The 16,895-nt window shown below is 38.8% G+C and overlaps 3 protein-coding genes across 4 annotated transcripts; 1 reads left to right on the forward strand and 2 right to left on the reverse strand.

Annotated features, from left to right (window-relative positions):
* Nucleotides 1-535: 535 nt before the first annotated feature.
* pcyox1 (prenylcysteine oxidase 1) lies at nucleotides 536-5,446 on the reverse strand. Of its 2 annotated transcripts, XM_034096122.1 has the most exons (8): nucleotides 5,365-5,446; nucleotides 5,182-5,260; nucleotides 4,801-4,948; nucleotides 3,991-4,206; nucleotides 3,714-3,888; nucleotides 3,410-3,621; nucleotides 2,896-3,048; nucleotides 536-2,805 (listed from the first exon to the last, which is right to left on the reverse strand). In XM_034096122.1, exons 3-8 carry the CDS (start codon nucleotides 4,910-4,912, stop codon nucleotides 2,135-2,137), a joined length of 1,539 nt encoding a protein of 512 aa, XP_033952013.1. In that variant the 5' UTR covers nucleotides 4,913-4,948; nucleotides 5,182-5,260; nucleotides 5,365-5,446; the 3' UTR covers nucleotides 536-2,134. The 2 variants fall into 2 exon arrangements, with proteins under 2 accessions (XP_033952013.1, XP_033952014.1); XM_034096123.1 differs by having other exon boundaries at nucleotides 4,000-4,206; nucleotides 5,182-5,405.
* A 312-nt stretch (nucleotides 5,447-5,758) lies between these two features.
* fam136a (family with sequence similarity 136 member A) lies at nucleotides 5,759-7,589 on the forward strand. Its single transcript, XM_034095764.1, has 3 exons — nucleotides 5,759-6,047; nucleotides 6,151-6,291; nucleotides 6,839-7,589. The coding sequence occupies exons 1-3, from the start codon at nucleotides 5,961-5,963 to the stop codon at nucleotides 7,022-7,024; spliced, it is 414 nt and encodes a 137-aa protein (XP_033951655.1). The 5' UTR covers nucleotides 5,759-5,960; the 3' UTR covers nucleotides 7,025-7,589.
* Nucleotides 7,590-7,762: 173 nt separating this feature from the next.
* Nucleotides 7,763-15,857, reverse strand: gmcl1 (germ cell-less, spermatogenesis associated). The gene is made up of 15 exons (XM_034095763.2): nucleotides 15,280-15,857; nucleotides 14,447-14,629; nucleotides 14,210-14,333; nucleotides 12,411-12,507; nucleotides 12,228-12,325; nucleotides 12,000-12,112; nucleotides 11,847-11,912; nucleotides 11,521-11,605; nucleotides 11,341-11,431; nucleotides 11,097-11,237; nucleotides 10,681-10,750; nucleotides 10,480-10,555; nucleotides 10,235-10,380; nucleotides 9,701-9,788; nucleotides 7,763-9,591 (listed from the first exon to the last, which is right to left on the reverse strand). Exons 2-15 carry the CDS (start codon nucleotides 14,620-14,622, stop codon nucleotides 9,451-9,453), a joined length of 1,512 nt encoding a protein of 503 aa, XP_033951654.1. The 5' UTR covers nucleotides 14,623-14,629; nucleotides 15,280-15,857; the 3' UTR covers nucleotides 7,763-9,450.
* Between the last annotated feature and the right edge of the window lie 1,038 nt (nucleotides 15,858-16,895).

The following is a 16,895-nucleotide window of genomic DNA, read 5'->3' on the forward strand; positions in this document are numbered from 1 at the left end:
TTTGAGCTGAGAACAATGTTCATTTCCTTTTGGGAATGAACATGGGTGATTTCACCGCACATCCTGAGCTTATGAATGATGTAATTCAGTTAGACAATTCATCGTTTAATAGTGCAGATCAAAGAGAGGATGCAAAGAGCTGTGACATGCTTCTTACTGTGTCCTCAGTCACTAATCTGTCATCAAAAGAACTCCAGAGCATTTTATTAATTAAAAGGAATTAGAAAAATCGGGATTTTAGATCATAGGGAGAAACACATTTTATTTATTTTTTAGCCTTTATTTATCAGGTGTAGATCTCATTGAGACACAAGGTCTCATCTTCAAGAGAGACCTGTTCAGTGGTAACACTACCACACAACGTTACGGACAGACAGGACACTAAACACAGAGGCAGCACTCAAATACAACACCGTTAATGGATATTAAAAGTCAAGAGAGGAAAATAAATGTAAACAAGAGTATCATTTGGGTAAGATATTCTAGTAAAAGACTAAAATGTTTATCAATGTAAAAACACAAACAGTGAAAAGCATTGGTCTGATCTCTTTATTGTGATTGTAAACACTTGACAAAAAAACAGTTTAGTCCATAAGGTTCTACTATTGTTTAAAATGACATTAAATCTGAAATGTTGTTTAATTTGTGCAGAAGAAGTTAAAATACTCAAAATGGTCAGTCGTATTGGCATTTAAAAGAGAATTAAGTGTAAACTTGATACTGCCCTTAACTGATTTTATATAATTGCTAAAGTATGTCTTGGCATTTACTCACAACAATATTATTTTCTTTCAAAAATCTAGAAAAATACACTTAAGAAACATTTAGCTACTTACAGTTGTCTTCCCAAAGTGGCTAAAGAACATTAAAGCAGTTCAGGTATGCACAGTGACATCAGATAAACCACAGGTACAGAAAACAAATGTTCTTCCATGTTACAACAAAACATAGAACGCATTGTACTCTTTCCAATTGGTCCTGGTTGTTAGACTTTGATTGCAATTTAAACTTCATTATAAATAAGCCAATTAGTCGAATATCTTTAAGGCACATACTAGTTGAATGTATACACCCTGTTTGCACGATTAAAGTGTCCAATTATGGTCTTATACAAAATATCAGTACAATTAAATAGAAAGAAAAAAACATGGACAATCTCTCAGGCGCACACTGCAGGTCTCTTGCTAACAACATACACAGTGTTCTGCTAAGGAGGTAGAGGAACTCAGAAATCAGAAGAGAGACTCAAATCTATCAATACAAGGACATCTTGGTTTATGTGGCACCGACAAGCTAGTTTGCTAGAAGCTATCTGTACCGTGTTCCTAACAACAGCAGTGCATTTCAAAAAAGAATACTAATCTAAACATCGTTTTAAGACACACAGGTAGACAGAGGAACCATTAAGAGCATGTTACTACTCTGGAGTGCAGCGTGGTTCCCAGTGATTCAAACATTCAGCTCAGTACAAGGTTGACCCACTTTTAGTGTGATTTGTGCTACTCAAGGGGAATGATGAACTGAGGTTACTGGTAGGGTCATAAAAAGATTATTTCCATCAATTTTTCATCTAATGTCAACCTTCATGATGGAAGCTGAGGAAAGGCAAACAAATAAATATCATTTGTCTTCTTTCAGGCTAGTTAAAAGAAAACATTCAAAATACAAATGTAGGTGTTTATTTGACTAAACTGTGTCTTTTTGCTTCTATAGATTTGTCCTGAATTGACCAAAAGTTAGCATTAGATAATGCCTCGTGGACATTATTAAACGTAAAATATAAGAAAATTTGTAATTATTTAATATTATGAAAGATTTGTATCCTAAAGTAATGGCTTCTTTTTCTAATGGCAGTGTTTTCTGATGTATTGAGTGATACAAAGAGATGACCAACATTCCCATCGTTTTTTCCATTATTCAGATTTACAGATTTGTAATACAGTGTAAGTCTTATTGTGATCTATTTATCAAATGGTTTTACCCTGTTCACCTGTAGTGTCTCCCTCTTATTAAAGGGATCCTCGTGCCCCACACCCCTGAATAGAGAGGGGGTTTTATAGTGCAGTATGTGCATCAATGAGGGTCCGTGTGGCTTTGTACTGTGCTTGAATGATGGTTTTGTATTGCCATTAGTTTAGAGTTCCCCTCTGAGTCGTGTGTGCAGGTCTTCCTGGTCGACCTTGCCCTCCTGCTGGTGCCAGCGGTGGTGGGCCAGCAGGGCCACGTTCCTGGCAGAGATTGCGCTCATCTCCATGGCGCTGGCTGCCCACTCCACAGCATTCAGGTAGTACAGCCGGTTGTGCAGGATGAAGGGAGGGGTCTTACGTTGCGGCGGGCGGTAAATAGGATAAGCCAGCCACCTGCTCTCTGACGATGAGTCCCAGGTGATGAACATGTCTTGCAGCTGCTTCTGGGTCAGCGGCTGTGGAGAGAACACCTTCCAGACTTTGGCCACGCTGGCAGGGGGCCGAATGTACCCCTCTGGGATCTGAACAGGGTCAATAGAGCTCAGGCTGTTGATGATGGAGTCCTTTGAGTCCATGGTGAGGATGTCAGACACAGTGAAGTCTGAGGCCTTCTTTGTGCTCCCGAGGAAGGACATGTTCAACCTGCCGTGGATCAGAGTGGAGACAGTCTGGTGGTAGCGTCCGGGGTAGTGAGACGGGAGAGGGGGGGAGAAGCCTGAGAAGATGATGTCCGACTTTCCCTGGTGAAGCGGTGTTGCTATAACAACGATATCATACAGAGAGTGTGCTGAGCCTGATTCTCCAACATAATTTACCTCGTAGAAATTAGTTGTGGTGCCTAAAAATTGGAAACAAAAGTTAAAATGAAATACTTGAGATATTAAAAGTGAACAATCCCTCAGTGGGAGAAAAATGAATGATAGGATACCTGACTTGGATGGTCGAACTTTGATTGAAATGGAGGTCACTTTGGCAGTGATGAGCTCAGTTTTGCTGATGTAGAGCAGTCCGGAGCACACTCTCTTATTGCCTCCGTCCACTGCCCACAGGCCTGAATCTACGCCTGCTAATGACACTGCCCCTAGGAGACAAAACATACATACAGTACATTATATTTCTATTGAGGGTTTATCATTTACGATTACATATACATATTCCTCTGATCTTCATTCAATTAAAGCCCTAAATGAAGTAAATGTTTTTGTGTTTGCCTGAAATACAGAAACTGTTATCTCTGGAGTAGGAAGATGGCATTTTGTGAAGTGGGCAAGTATGTTGCACATTGTATGAAAATCCTCCAAACCTTGTATGTTAAGGATTAACATAAACAAACATTTTGCTACAGTAGCTAGGCTATTGTGGAATACCCAATTTAACAGCTGTTTAAACTAAATACATTGAGACATGTGAACCAAATCAAACTATTGCATTAAAAGACATACCCACAAAGCCATTGAGGCGGACACTTTGGCCATAGTTGACACGAGTGATGGGTGAGACGACTTCGTTGATAAAGACCTGCGAAAATCCTTCGGCCATCATCGTTTCCTCCAGAGTTTGATTCAGCAGGGTAAGAAAACCATCTCCACCCATGGCATGAAGGAGTTTATCCACACTGGAGAATGAGTAACCATACTGCTGATACTGGTAGATCCTGTAAAAAAAAGCAATCACATTATCATCTGCCTTGATAATCCTGGATCTCATGCTAAAAAGGAATGAGATTTCATTATTTTTCCTCCTCACCTCATAAATTTGTCCAAAACGGTCTCCACCCACATATGCATTCGGAGAAAGTTGAACCCGTATCGCCAGAGCATGCGCAAAACATTTACTATATACCAGTCACTCTCTTCAAAAGTGAGCTCCTTTCCATCAAAGATTGCCGCCTTAGAGCGGACATCTTTCCTTGGAGGAATACCTGCAAGAAAATTAAATGAGGGTTCAATTCTGTAAACTAAAATGTACCAGAATAAATGATGGTTTCAGTCATTTGGTGGCGAGTCTTGTATTACCTAATTACCTAAATTACCTAATTTTTCAATGAAGTGTTTCATGTGTAGGTTGAGAGGATGGATCACTGCTCCTCCCGTCTCATAATCCTGATCTCCAAACTTCACTGTCGCAAGTCGTCCTCCAACAGTATCAGGTTCAAACACATCGATCTTTACTCCGGGTCCAAACTCCTGCCTCAGGTAAAACGCTGCAGCTGAGCCACCAATGCCCGCTCCCACCACGGCTTTAAAGGGGAAAGGACCACACTTTAACTCATTTCTCAGCTGTAATCACTTATTTAAATATACACATTTTCCTTTAATTCTTTCATTATCCTTCTTTATGGCAATTTGATTAGTAAAACTGGTAAAACTGAAGGTCCATATGCATGTTGAGTGTGTATTTTATTTGACACATGCTGCTTTTATTCTGTGAGATACTTAAAATACACACAGCTAACATACAATATTCTCTCAAGATGCCATGTTTAAAATGCTGCACTACAGCAGCAAATAGTATTATAGATATATGAAAAAATATATATTCAAAATAAATAAATAAGACAAATGTTTTATATAGACTAATGTATTTGACCAGGCACTGCAGGATGCCCAGGACAACTAGTCAGCAATTAAAGTGTTGATGGTATTTCTTTGCAAATCCCCATGTGAGCTCCATACTGTATCATTGAGTTTGAGATCAAAAAGCAACTTAATTTGCACATATCATGATCTTTATACACTGTTACCTTACATACACATGATTATTTCTAATATTATATTTTTTATTTTTTGTATTGATGTGTTTTGTTTTTACATGCACTCTGAGAAAGGCTTACCTATCTTTTGTGGTTGGATCTTCAGCTCTGGGGCTGAGGCTAGACATCTTCTCCCAGTTTGCCAGAGCCCCAGAAACAGCAGGGCTCTCAGTGACAGGGTTTGTGGATTCATTGTGGGTGTCTAGTTCTATGCAGCACCTCGGAGCATCTGTACAGGCGGAATACAAGTGAGCCATGAATAGTTTATGTTGCTAATAACCTGAACGCAACACTCTCTATCAGTCTGGTCAAATTGGTTACTGTTGTTAAAAGTCACGCAAAGAATAACAAAGACAGGAAATATAAACATCAATTATTATGCAGTGCAGAATAACGTTACGGTGTGTGTTTTATATTTCAAAAATACGTTTAAATAGAAAGCGTTGAAAGCTGTGGACTCACTATGTCACAGGTCGATAACGTTACAGAAGAGCTTGCAGCGAATCCAGAAGTAGCGTTAGAGAGTTGTTTCAACGTGACACTTTAAGATAAATTCAAAGCTTATTAAAACTTGCCAACGGAAAACCGAACTATTACAAAAGCTACTATAAGACAAAAAGTGTCAAAAACTAAAACTTGTTTTACGGTTGAATCATGTCGGAGCGCCCTGGACGTATCCTCCTAATGTTGAGACACACTTCCGGGTAAATTAACATTAGAGTTTCACAATAAAAGCCATAACATCGAGATATAAACGAATGTGTGTAGTTTCTATCGCAATGGTCAGCAAAAATAGTTGATATAAGGCTTATTGTTTACACAGCATTCTATAATTCAGCTTTCAAAAAATAGAAGATGACGTACACTTTGAACGAAATGTATAAACTATAATATGCGTAGTTGAATCCAGTTATAAATATCAATTATTTTATTTTCAAATAAAATACAAATTGTAAAAGCTACTGCAAAGTTAAAGAGTCACTTTTGAGGTATGACGACTGACCAGACTACCACACAAAACGGAAGATATGTTTTCCCTAAAACCGGTTGCGGAAGTAAAGCGGAAATGACGCAATCGTCTACCCATTTTGAAACATGCTTGAATGGAGGTGACCTTAACATCAAATTGTAGAGAAACGGAACTTGCCTTGGACGCCGGGTGTACATCGACTTAGATCTGCGTGCTTTAAGTGCTTAACTTAATCTTACATTTTAGTAAATATTTAGAGTAACGAACAGAGATGGCAGAAGCACATCAGGCTCGCGTGCATGCTGTGGTGGAAGACATGGTCCAAAGCCTGGAGAGGGACCACATTCGTGTAATGCAGGTAGGCGTGTTAACTGTAACAACTTGAACTGTGCATGCAGTGCTTTATCTGTCTACTATTAAGCACCTGTATGACGCTTTAAATGTGTGTGTTCTTGCTGCAGGGTCACATGTTCAGGTGCAGTGCAGACTGCTGTGACCGCTCCACTGACTCCATGTCTGTGGTGCATAACTGCATCGAGAGGTGTCACACTCCTATGGCCAAAGCTCAGGCACAGGTCACTTCAGAGCTGGAGAAGTTTCAGGTAAGGGGACATTTAAGTGTGTGGCATTTTCAATATAAACGTTAGCTTTCCTGGTCGCAAGTAAAGGCTGTTGCTGAAACTTTTCAATGACTGGTTATATTTCAGTGTGGCATTTCTATTAACCAAACCTGCTACAACAGAACATGATCAGTTAACCCACATGAGGTCTTTGGGGTAGATAACGTGACTAAGATGGAAGTATAAACCATGTAAGAACATAAAAGCAATGTTTGTTTTCTTTACAAATAAAGAGAAAAATAAAGAAACCGTACTATTCCAAACAAAAGCATAACTCACCCCACATTTTGTCTTATGCACCCAATTTATGAAAGAAAAGCCCCACCTGGAGAAATATGTCACCTGTCTTTTATATGTAGCTAAACTTCTTTCAACATTTGTTAGAACCATCAAGCATAACTAAAATGTTCCAGCACAGTTTGAGCCAAAATGCTTCATTGCATTTTCAACTCCAAATCTCTAAACATGCCTACTACTGGAGCTTCTCTCTTGCCTGTTTCAAGACTAAACCATTCCTTTTCCCCCTTAGGACCGTCTGTCCCGATGCACGATGCACTGCAACGATAAGGCGAAGGATCTTTTCGACTCTGGCGCTAAGGAGTCAGCTGTTCGAGCCCTGATGGACAGATGTGTGGGCAGCTGTGTTGACGACCACGTGAACCTGATCCCCAGCATGACCCGGAGAATCAAAGATAATTTGGACTCTATAGAGTAGTGATGAACAAGATGGGTGGCTATAGTCCATCCTGAAGTCTCAGCCTGAACGCATTACACACAAACACAGGAGCCCAGGGTCAGTTGACCCAGCAAGTTTGACCAGTTACAACCGAAGGATAAATGGCTGGAACACCATAAAGGGTGGAAAGAGTGACTTAAAATGGAGCAAAGACACAGGTCTTGACAGGCTGCGACTTTACATGTTGGTGAAGTTTTAAAACGGCTCACTCTGAGATTTGTTTTTGTACTGTGTAATTAACAAACGGTAACCTATTAGAAGCTGACAGAAAAGAAAGAATGATGCATGTGGTGTGTAAACAAAATAATATATCAAACAAGTTAAGCATGACAGTTTAAGATATGGAGTATACTCAACAATTAAAATGATCTACATCAGTTTTGAATGTCCTTTACATTCAACTTTTAAGCCCCATTTAATTCCTAAAATATCTCTAGTGTGAGCCCTTTCATCCTTCACTCTTGTCATTTTATTGTGGAGTTGTTCTGTAATTGTCTGATCTCATGGTGAAATATGTTTATGAATTAAAAGTACCGTAGCTGTTTTGGACCCGCATTACTTCCATAATAACATGAGCTGAGGTTGAACTATTGAATTGAGGAAATAATAAAAGCCAGTAATGCTTTTCTTATATATTTGAATGATCCATTTACTGTCTCATATATACAAATGGTACAAGAAAGGCAACACTGTAGGTAACTGCAATATAACTTTATACATGAACAATTCAAGAAGCAATAAACACGCTGTAAATATAATGCAAACCCCACAACCCATTTAGTTAGTTAGGGAAAGAATCATGGGATAGCACCACAGTCGGGGGGCAGTTTTCATTGGCTGTCAAGAACTGTATACATATTTTCTTTTGAAAAAATAAATCATACAAATTAAGTAAAAAATAAAACACCTTTAACTTTGAACTCAATGACAGTTACAGTGGCGACTATACACGCAGGTCAACATGACCACAATGAGTTATCAGTACAAGTCAGCTCTACAGGTTTTCAAAAACAGCATGAGGTAAAAGATATCAAACATTTCCCAACCAATAGTGACCTAATCAAAATTATACAGTTACATATCTTCAAAGTTTTTTTTCATTGATCGGTCATCCAAGTAAAAACTGTTGATAAGGCCAACACACACAAACACATTAAAAAGAATAAAGGATTAAGTCTGAATTTGTATCAATGCAGGTTAACATTTGGTACGTATGTAATATCAGTGGGCTTTGCAACTCTACGTTTATAACTTGAATTCAATGTTTTATAATAATTGGAATATGGCAGTCAATGTTATTTACAAGGATACTTTTTACTGTGTATAATCTGGGAGTGATGAGGATGTTTTCTCCAGTTTACAGAAGAGGTGGTGGACATTCTTATCTGAAAGCCTTAACAGAAGTGGCTCGGGTTTTGAAATGTATGATGTATTTTTTTTTTAAACTTACGCCCATAAAGCATTTTGTTTTGAATTAGAAATGCAGAGACATGTCAAACTTAAGACTGAGGGAGATGGACCCCCAGCTGTCAGAAAGAGACAAAACAAAGGCTTAAATTCCTGCTTTTACTGCATCGATCAGTTACTTTGGAAACAAATGTGTAGTCATCACATGCCCTTAATTTGACCGTTCATCTTGTAGTGCATGTACCAGCAGGTATGACGTTAAATCTCTAGCAGCTGATAATCAACAGCAGCCTTGCAGAGAGGCTGTCAGACTTTAAATACAATTTTTTTTTTGTGTTGGATAATATATTGTACAGTATATTTTCCTAAAATGTGGAAACATTCACAAGTCAAATGAAATAACTTGTTTACAACACTGTTGGCATACATGGTCTGTTCTTGATTCAAATCAGTACAAATGACAGGTGAGTTTTTGAGTGCAGTGCCACACCTATGACCACAATTTACATATTGGTCCATACGAGCAACACGGGAAACATCCCGCACACGTCAGTAAAGGTCCAGTTTCACCCTCTGGAGATTTCCCCTCATGATGTTCACAAATTGTAGGATGATAATGCCCCTACCTACATGGATAAATTAAGGGGTTCCATTAAGATGAGTGATTTGGGGGTAGTCTGTCATCCCAGTGCACTCAGTTCATGGCAGAGGTCCAAAGTTTGAAGCTGCTCTGAATACAAAGATGGCCTGACACCTCCTGGCCACTATCTCCATAACCCTGGAAACCCCATGTATGTGAAGCAAACTCTCAATGTGCCAAAACACGGATGGGAAAAATGTACCCCATACATCTCACTGTGTAACACAAGCATGCAGATGGTAGGTATGTCCAACGACAGCTGATGGAAAATGTGGCGGTGGATTGTACGTACAAGCATGTGTCAGTGTCTCAGCGTTCCCAGAGGGATAGTTGCAAGTTAATGGCGACTGAACGTGCATCAGGACACGATGCGGGTAGAGCTTTCCTGTTCCGAGGAGTCTGGACGTGGGTCAGAATGAGGCGATGTATACAGGAAGTTACAGCACACATAGAGGGGGAATGTCAACAACCGGCTGTCCAGGTTCATCACCACATACTCCTGAGATATTGAAGGGAAAGGAAGATTATTTAGCACTGAGCATGTAATACAAGCTAATGAATGACACAACGGAGCCATCTATATCTGCAGGTGAATAGTCCTCACTGACCTGGTCTTTCTCAAGGGTGAGGAGCTGGTATCCTGTTGAGCGACTGCACACCAACTTTCCACGGCTATCGAAGGAGGCAAGACGCAACCTAAACAAATGAAGATTGTGGTATTTTAAATTTGTGGACAACACACTTATAGCCTCTCATGCTGTGAGTAAGATAAGAAGATTGATACCACTCACTTAATGTCTGTAAGCCTTAAAGAATGGTCACCATTAGATGGCTAATGTAGCTTAGCATAAAGACTGCAAACATTAGGGGAGTCTGTTGAGGTCTAAGGATAACGTCATTTTCCAAAATGTCAAACTGTTACTGTAAGAGTTTCAATACACTACTATCACTTCCAAATCATCTGTACACATGTTGCCATGTTCCAAAAAGTAAGGCATGCTTCTCTTGCAATTTCAGTAACTAGGATCTGAATACAATGAGGTAATTAATAATAACATTTGCTCAAAAATGATACCTTAGATTTGTATAAAATCATAATCTCAGTTACGGCTGTACTCATCATTTAGATAAATATTCCCCACCTGAATGCCAGATGCCTTCGAGCCTGCAGACTCACAGCGCCCCCACATGGCTGACTCAGAGTGTTTCTTTTGAAGACTATGAAGCGGTTTGTGTAGGTCACCAGCAGATCAAAACCAAAGTTAAAGCCTGTCCAGCGCCAGCAGTACTGAGGAGAAGAACATTTATGTTTGATTTAAGAATAAGAATAAACAAATGTACATTGAACAGGAGCAAACGGTTATGTATCAGAAATGTTCCAACTCACATCTCCATCTTTAGTGAGTTTCCTGCCACACCTCATGCTGCTCAGCTCAAACTCATCTTTGTTTGCTTCCTGGGGACTGATGACAGACAGGAGGTTTTTTTCAACTCGCTCGAATGCATACAGTTCTTATGGCTGTATACACATGTGGCAGCAGCTGAAAATTACAGGTTACATTACAAGTGTTCAGTCTCAGGTTCTCACCCATTATCATTGTCAAATTCTGTCCGGAGCATAGCGAACCACTGGTTTTTGTACACTGACGTTAGCCAATCTGGAAAAGAACATTTTAACAGTGCATTAACATATAGAAAAACACAATTCCTACAGGATTTGCACGTTTGTCAAATCATAGTCTTTATACCGCTTAGTATGTAATGAGACAGCTTAAGCGATTGAATTAAGTACAAAGATGAAAATAAAATATTTGTCTACACAACTAAGCTTTATATCCTAGAATAATCAGTCAAATAACAAGAAAGCACATGAAAACTGAAATTAAATCAACTCAAACCATTCGATGGCTTTCATACTAGATCATTAAATTAAAGATGTATTTAATTTAATTTGTGAAGAAGAACATTCAAGATCAAATTAAGTCAGACGGAGCACTATCTTACCAGGGGGCAAAATATTGTCTCTCTCCAGGATGCGTGCAGATGCGAGATCATTGATGATGTACTGGAGACGGACATATTTGAACACTGAACAAAAAGATTCACCCTCTTCTGTGTTCAGGAAGGGCTCTTGTTCACACAGGTCTGTAAAACAAAGACGAGACATCGCGTCAAAAATGTGTGTGCGGATACCAACGAAAAACGTCCACATGAAGGTCGCTGTTTTGTAAGATGTGGACTTCTGTACCGGTCCTGCGTTTGCAAAGCCAGGCGTCAGCGTCAGCCAGAAGCTGCTTGATCGGGCCGTCCCAGGACGGATTGAGCTGCAGAAACATCCACTGCAGAGAGAGAAAATATGAACACAGCTCTGAGAAGCAGGTCTGATGCTATAGTGTGTTTATTTGGAGTTATACTTGTTTTCATGTACCTTTTTCAGAGCAGTGTACACATCCATCTCTACCTGCATAACAAACAGGTCCGAGGACTGGATCAGCTGCTCCATTATCTCTGCCCTGTACATGCAAACACAAATGTTTAGTACACCCATTTCTACATCATGGTTGGAAAAATAATAACGAAGCCATTCGCTTGTCCTCAAACAGGCACAGACAAACTTTACTTTAACCAAGCAGAACAAAATCAATCCAACACAACATTTGATTTGATACCTTCATTATCAAACCAGTTACAATGACACCTAAAGAAAGCATAGATGGTGTGAAAATTAAAGAACTGTGAGCTGAGAAAACACACCCAAGTTCTTTCACCAGGTCGACATTTTGGTGGGTCATCAGGTTGTTTAGAAGCCACTCAAGACACCTGTAGAAAAGTATACAGTGTGATATCAGTACACATAAAATATAGTTAAACCAATTAAACACTGATTTAAAATATTTAAAATCTGACTTTTTCATGACTAAGTCCAAGCCATAGATGCTGGCACAAGCATAGAAGCCACACACAGTCTTGGCACTGATGTTTTCCTTCATGGTCTCGCCACACTGCTGGATCAAGCCATCCTGTAGACAACAGCAAACCACGAGACTTGATTACATTTTGTATCATATGACCGCATGTACAAAACCAATCAATCATGATGGTAATTTTGCGTTTCTTTTAATTCAATGTACTGACCAGCTGTAGCATACAAGCAGCGGCGAGAATACTGACAACTCTGCTGGGCTTGATAAGAACATCATCCCGGTACAACGATCCAAACACGACTTGTAGAGCTGAACGCACACAAAACAGTAAAGTTGTATCAGTAAAACAGATAAACACAGTTGACAGCAGCTCTAGGTGACTGAAGTCTTTTACCTTCAGTGTCAATGTTCTGATCAGGGATCTCCAAGTTGATTTCCATCATGTTGGACTCTTTCCAAGAACCACTGAACATGCTGGAGAAATACCCTGACTGCAAAAAAGTAGGGAGAGAAACAAGAAAAAGATAATGTATTAACCCTTGTGTGGTGTTCGGGTCAAATTGACCCGATTTCCATTTTCAATGAATAAAAAAAATTATAAGGATATTTTCGTTCAACCTGAAACTCAATGGCCGGGGCTTATTTATTGTGAAGGACATGTGGAATTGTTTTTATTTTTTTCCACTTATGAAAAAATGCCCACCCGCATTTATGTCCTTCATAAGAGGACAGAGAAACAGAAAGAAACACACACACACACACACACACACACACACACACACACACACACACACACACACACACACACACACACACACACACACACACACACACACACACACACACACACACACACACACACACACACACACACACACACACACACACACACACACACACACACACACACACACACACACACACACACACAGAGAAGCTGTTTGATCCTGTTTTCCCTTGATCTTTACCCTTTGTAGTGTGTACACAAAACTATCCGAGAACATTATAAACATTGTAGATCTTCCAGAAATGTATAAACATTTTACATTTTCTCGCACTGTCCCCCCTCGACTAAACAGAGACATAACCTCAGTGTAGTAACAGTGTAGTACAGAACTACAATTATCTACCAACAAAATGGCCAAAAGGTATTCTGCTCAGTGAGCCTTGGAGCTAATGATGGATGAGAGTGAGTGGAATGCATTAGAGGAACACGGTGAAGTGGAACAGGAAGACATTTCTGAAGATGAGGATAATGTGGAGGTAAACTCAGAATTTGACAGCAAATTGGAAGATGAACTTGACTCAGAGCCAGCTGCTGGAAGACCCCCACAGCCAGCCGCAAGAAGACCCCCACAGTCAGCTTCTGGAAGACCCCCACAGCCAGCTGTGGGGTCTGTGGACCCTCAAAGGACTCCAAGACACAGACTACATGCAGCAACTGCAACAAGTACATCTGTGCTATACACACAAAGAAGTTCTGTACATCATGTGTTTCCTAAACAGACCTGCCCATTGACTCACATGATGTTCTGCAGCGTCACTTCATCAAAAATATTTTTCGGATATACAGTATTTTATGAATAGTGACTGTTAATTGTTTTTATTTGCTTTTTGTTTATATCTGTTCTTTGTCATTTATATGGATGTTTCATTCTCTCTATATTTCACAGCCAAATACTTTTGGATGTGTAGTTCTTGTGTTCCAATTGCTGATAAATTGCTTTATTTCCTTCAGGGCTTTGATTATTATATGACAGATTAAAAATAATAAACATTAATGAAAAAATGTTTCATTTACATTAGTCCTAGAAAAGCATGAGCAAAATGTAAACTTAGTTTTTATTACAGTGTATTTTTTTTTAACATAAATTACATTTTTGTCACAAAAAACAATGGACACTTCCATTGTTAAATTTGATCTAGCAAAGAGTATTTTCAAAAACTAATCATATATTTCATTTATATTGTTGGGGAATGAGTTAAAGACAATATATATAAGGAATTGTGCATGTTGAATTTAGTTCTGTATTTTCTTTAAACCCTGAAACATGTCCCGGGTCAATTTGACCAGAACATTACCAAAGGGTGCGAAATGTGAACATAACACAAGGGTTAAAAGACAGTGAAAGAAAACATGCATTGAATGATATATTGCTCATTGTCTTTCTGGTGTTGTATTGATGTTTTTACCTGGCACAGATACACTTTGTGGAGGTTCCACTCCTGTCCCAGAGCACAGATGCGAATGTCGCTGTTTTCTCCATTCAGAAACAAAGTCTGATAAATGTAACGGGATGTGCTTTTCAATTTCTTCCTGCTCAAGTTTGGAAAATAAACAAACAATCAGAGGAGAGTCAAAAACAAATGTAAGACAGATTTTGATTACTTAAAGATATCCGACTCTTATTTGTCTTTAACCAGCCTTGCCTGCGAGGTGTATCTAAAATGGCATCGTCCTCCTCTTGTTCACTGTCACAGTCACACTGGGCATTTCGTTTCCTCTTCTTACAATCACACCCATGCTTGTGGCTGGTACTTATTCCCTCAGCAGCCTCCTCTTGTCCCGGAGACGGGGCCTGGAACCCACTGCTCAGACTCCCCATCACTACACTGGGAAAGAAGTAGCACAAACATAACACTCATCACAAAAAGGAAGTCAGATGTACTGTTTCTTGACATCAACAGAAATGCATAAATCAATATAATATCAAAATCATTAGAGCAGATACCATTAGGGACTTTAGCTTTTTGCAGGAACACAATTGTTTTGGTGGAGTTTTCTTGTTCCTTGTCTTTATGGTTTTAACAAACAAAATCTAAATTATTTCTTAAAAATGTAACTTTTTGTAACAACAGTTGGAAATGTTTTTTGTATTAAAAAAGGTATTTATACAGTGTATTATTCCTACTGATTTGAACTGATTAAATTAAGTGTCTACTTACTTTTCCAAAAGTGCTATACAAATTAAATGTATGAGTATTCATTAAAAAGGCTTTACCTAGGTTAGATAAATGTTCAAGATTACAGTACTTGACCTTAAAACAAATGTTTGCCCAGTTAGTGTGGGGCTGTCATACCAAGCTGATTGAAAGAAAATCTTCCCAAAAAAGCATAAAAATGTGCATGTGTTTTTGAGTCCAAAACAAATCAACACCGGATTTAAGTTTCAGTAGCTACCCTACACACAGGTCAGCTGCACAGGCTTCTGCAGCATATGCACACCAGATGTAAAATATGTGTACTTAAAACAACGACTTACCTAGTTTACCGGATGGTCAGCAGCGGGCAGGCTAAGAGAGAGGTGTCGGGTAACTAAAGACAGGCAAACACCGGCTGATTATCCCTGGTTAGAGCAGGTTAAAAAAGAGCTAACCTCCTAGCTAGCTTAGCTGCAGTATTCACAAACAAGGGCAGGGAAATAACAACGTTGCTTCTGACAAGCTACTACTCCACACAAGCCTTCAGATCGCAAAACTCTCCTCGGTTTCAGTTACATGTTTCTGGATTAGAGGAACTGTAAACCCAGAGACAGGAGGAGATGATGATGTGTTCCTGCCCTGAAAATATGTGGCTGCTTTTGTTGTTCTTCTTCTCTCGCTGGTTAATGGTAGTATTCTACGTCACATGTGTCTGGGCTGCTCAACGTTGCCACCTACTGTGAGACGAAGGGAATACATAAACATGAAACGTCTTAAATTGTTTTACACTTAACCCTGTAAGGCCCCAGGTTGTTATTTTACAACATCACCTAAAGTTTAAGCAATCCTAAAAAAGTCAGTACATTTTTAAAGACTATATTTACATAGTCAAAAAGTACTTTTGTTCAGCCTCACAATGCTATTGGGTAGTACATGTGTGTGTAGGTCCTTCCCTCTGGCCACACTCACACAACTTCCGAAACTTCAAACAAGCAAAAAACATGTACATATTTAGTTATTGTGGAACACATTCATCAATTTGATTTTGAACAGCTTATGTCTTTGTTGCAATGCATACCTGGGTCAGTGTGGTCAAAATAGCATGTGCACCATACACATGGACATTGCCCTTCCATATGTTCACATTATAGAAATATAACACTAATAGAAATGTAATGTCTTTGATAATTCACTAAAACTAAGTTCTAAATGTGATTTTGAATCAAGACAAGAATTGAGTAAATTAATACATTATTAATAGTATGAAATTATATTTGAAACTCTACTTGTATCTTATCAGTTAATTAGTTACAAAAATACATTTAACTCTTCTCTGCTTCTGGCAGAAACAACTATTTCTGAAATGCTTTAGGACACTTGGATGTATCCATTTTAGTATGATAATTAGCCTATTATCATTAGCCAGACAGTATTGTGTGACTTGTTGAACTGGTTTACCTGCATGTATGGGTGTAGGTATTCCTTTGATTGTGATAATAGGCTAAGCCAGACAGTATTGTGTGACTCGAGTGTAAATAGGATTCAGATGCTTTTTGCCATCGGGACGCCTGGAAGGGTGGTGGTGCATGCATTCCTTTTAGTATGATAATAGGCTAAGTAAAAACAATTTAGGCCCTTGTACTTCATTTGAGCATTTTAATCTACAGATTATTTTTGAACATTAATCTTTCACTAAATTAAAGATAATCAATTTGAGATGATGAATAAAGCATTTACTGCCATTTTTGCATGAACACTTTGATTATCAAAATAGTCTGCGTTTGTGGTAGAAATACCGTTTACTGTTTAAACGTATTTGTATTTATATATTTATTTGAACAAGGACCATGCATATAAAACATAAATCTCAGAAAAGAGAAGAGATGATTGAACATCAACACTGCTCTACATAAATACTCTTTTACTTAGATACAAATCTAAGTAGAAGTATACAAAT

This window comes from Pseudochaenichthys georgianus, chromosome 12, assembly GCF_902827115.2.
Source record: "Pseudochaenichthys georgianus chromosome 12, fPseGeo1.2, whole genome shotgun sequence".
NCBI classification, from domain to species: Eukaryota; Metazoa; Chordata; class Actinopteri; order Perciformes; family Channichthyidae; genus Pseudochaenichthys; species Pseudochaenichthys georgianus.

Coding starts and splice junctions, on each gene's coding strand:
- pcyox1 (XM_034096122.1), bottom strand. CDS start 4,912: ATGAATCCACAAACCCTGTCACTGAGAGCCCTGCTGTTTCTGGGGCTC. Junction 3,622..3,713: donor GTTTTGGACAAATTTATGAG/GTGAGGAGGAAA, acceptor TTTTTTTTACAG/GATCTACCAGTATCAGCAGT. Junction 3,049..3,409: donor CCGCCTCAATGGCTTTGTGG/GTATGTCTTTTA, acceptor TTTGTCTCCTAG/GGGCAGTGTCATTAGCAGGC.
- fam136a (XM_034095764.1), top strand. CDS start 5,961: ATGGCAGAAGCACATCAGGCTCGCGTGCATGCTGTGGTGGAAGACATG. Junction 6,048..6,150: donor ACCACATTCGTGTAATGCAG/GTAGGCGTGTTA, acceptor TTCTTGCTGCAG/GGTCACATGTTCAGGTGCAG. Junction 6,292..6,838: donor CAGAGCTGGAGAAGTTTCAG/GTAAGGGGACAT, acceptor TTTCCCCCTTAG/GACCGTCTGTCCCGATGCAC.
- gmcl1 (XM_034095763.2), bottom strand. CDS start 14,622: ATGGGGAGTCTGAGCAGTGGGTTCCAGGCCCCGTCTCCGGGACAAGAG. Junction 12,508..14,209: donor ACAAAGTGTATCTGTGCCAG/GTAAAAACATCA, acceptor ACTTTTTTGCAG/TCAGGGTATTTCTCCAGCAT. Junction 11,606..11,846: donor GACCTGGTGAAAGAACTTGG/GTGTGTTTTCTC, acceptor TTGCATGTACAG/GGCAGAGATAATGGAGCAGC.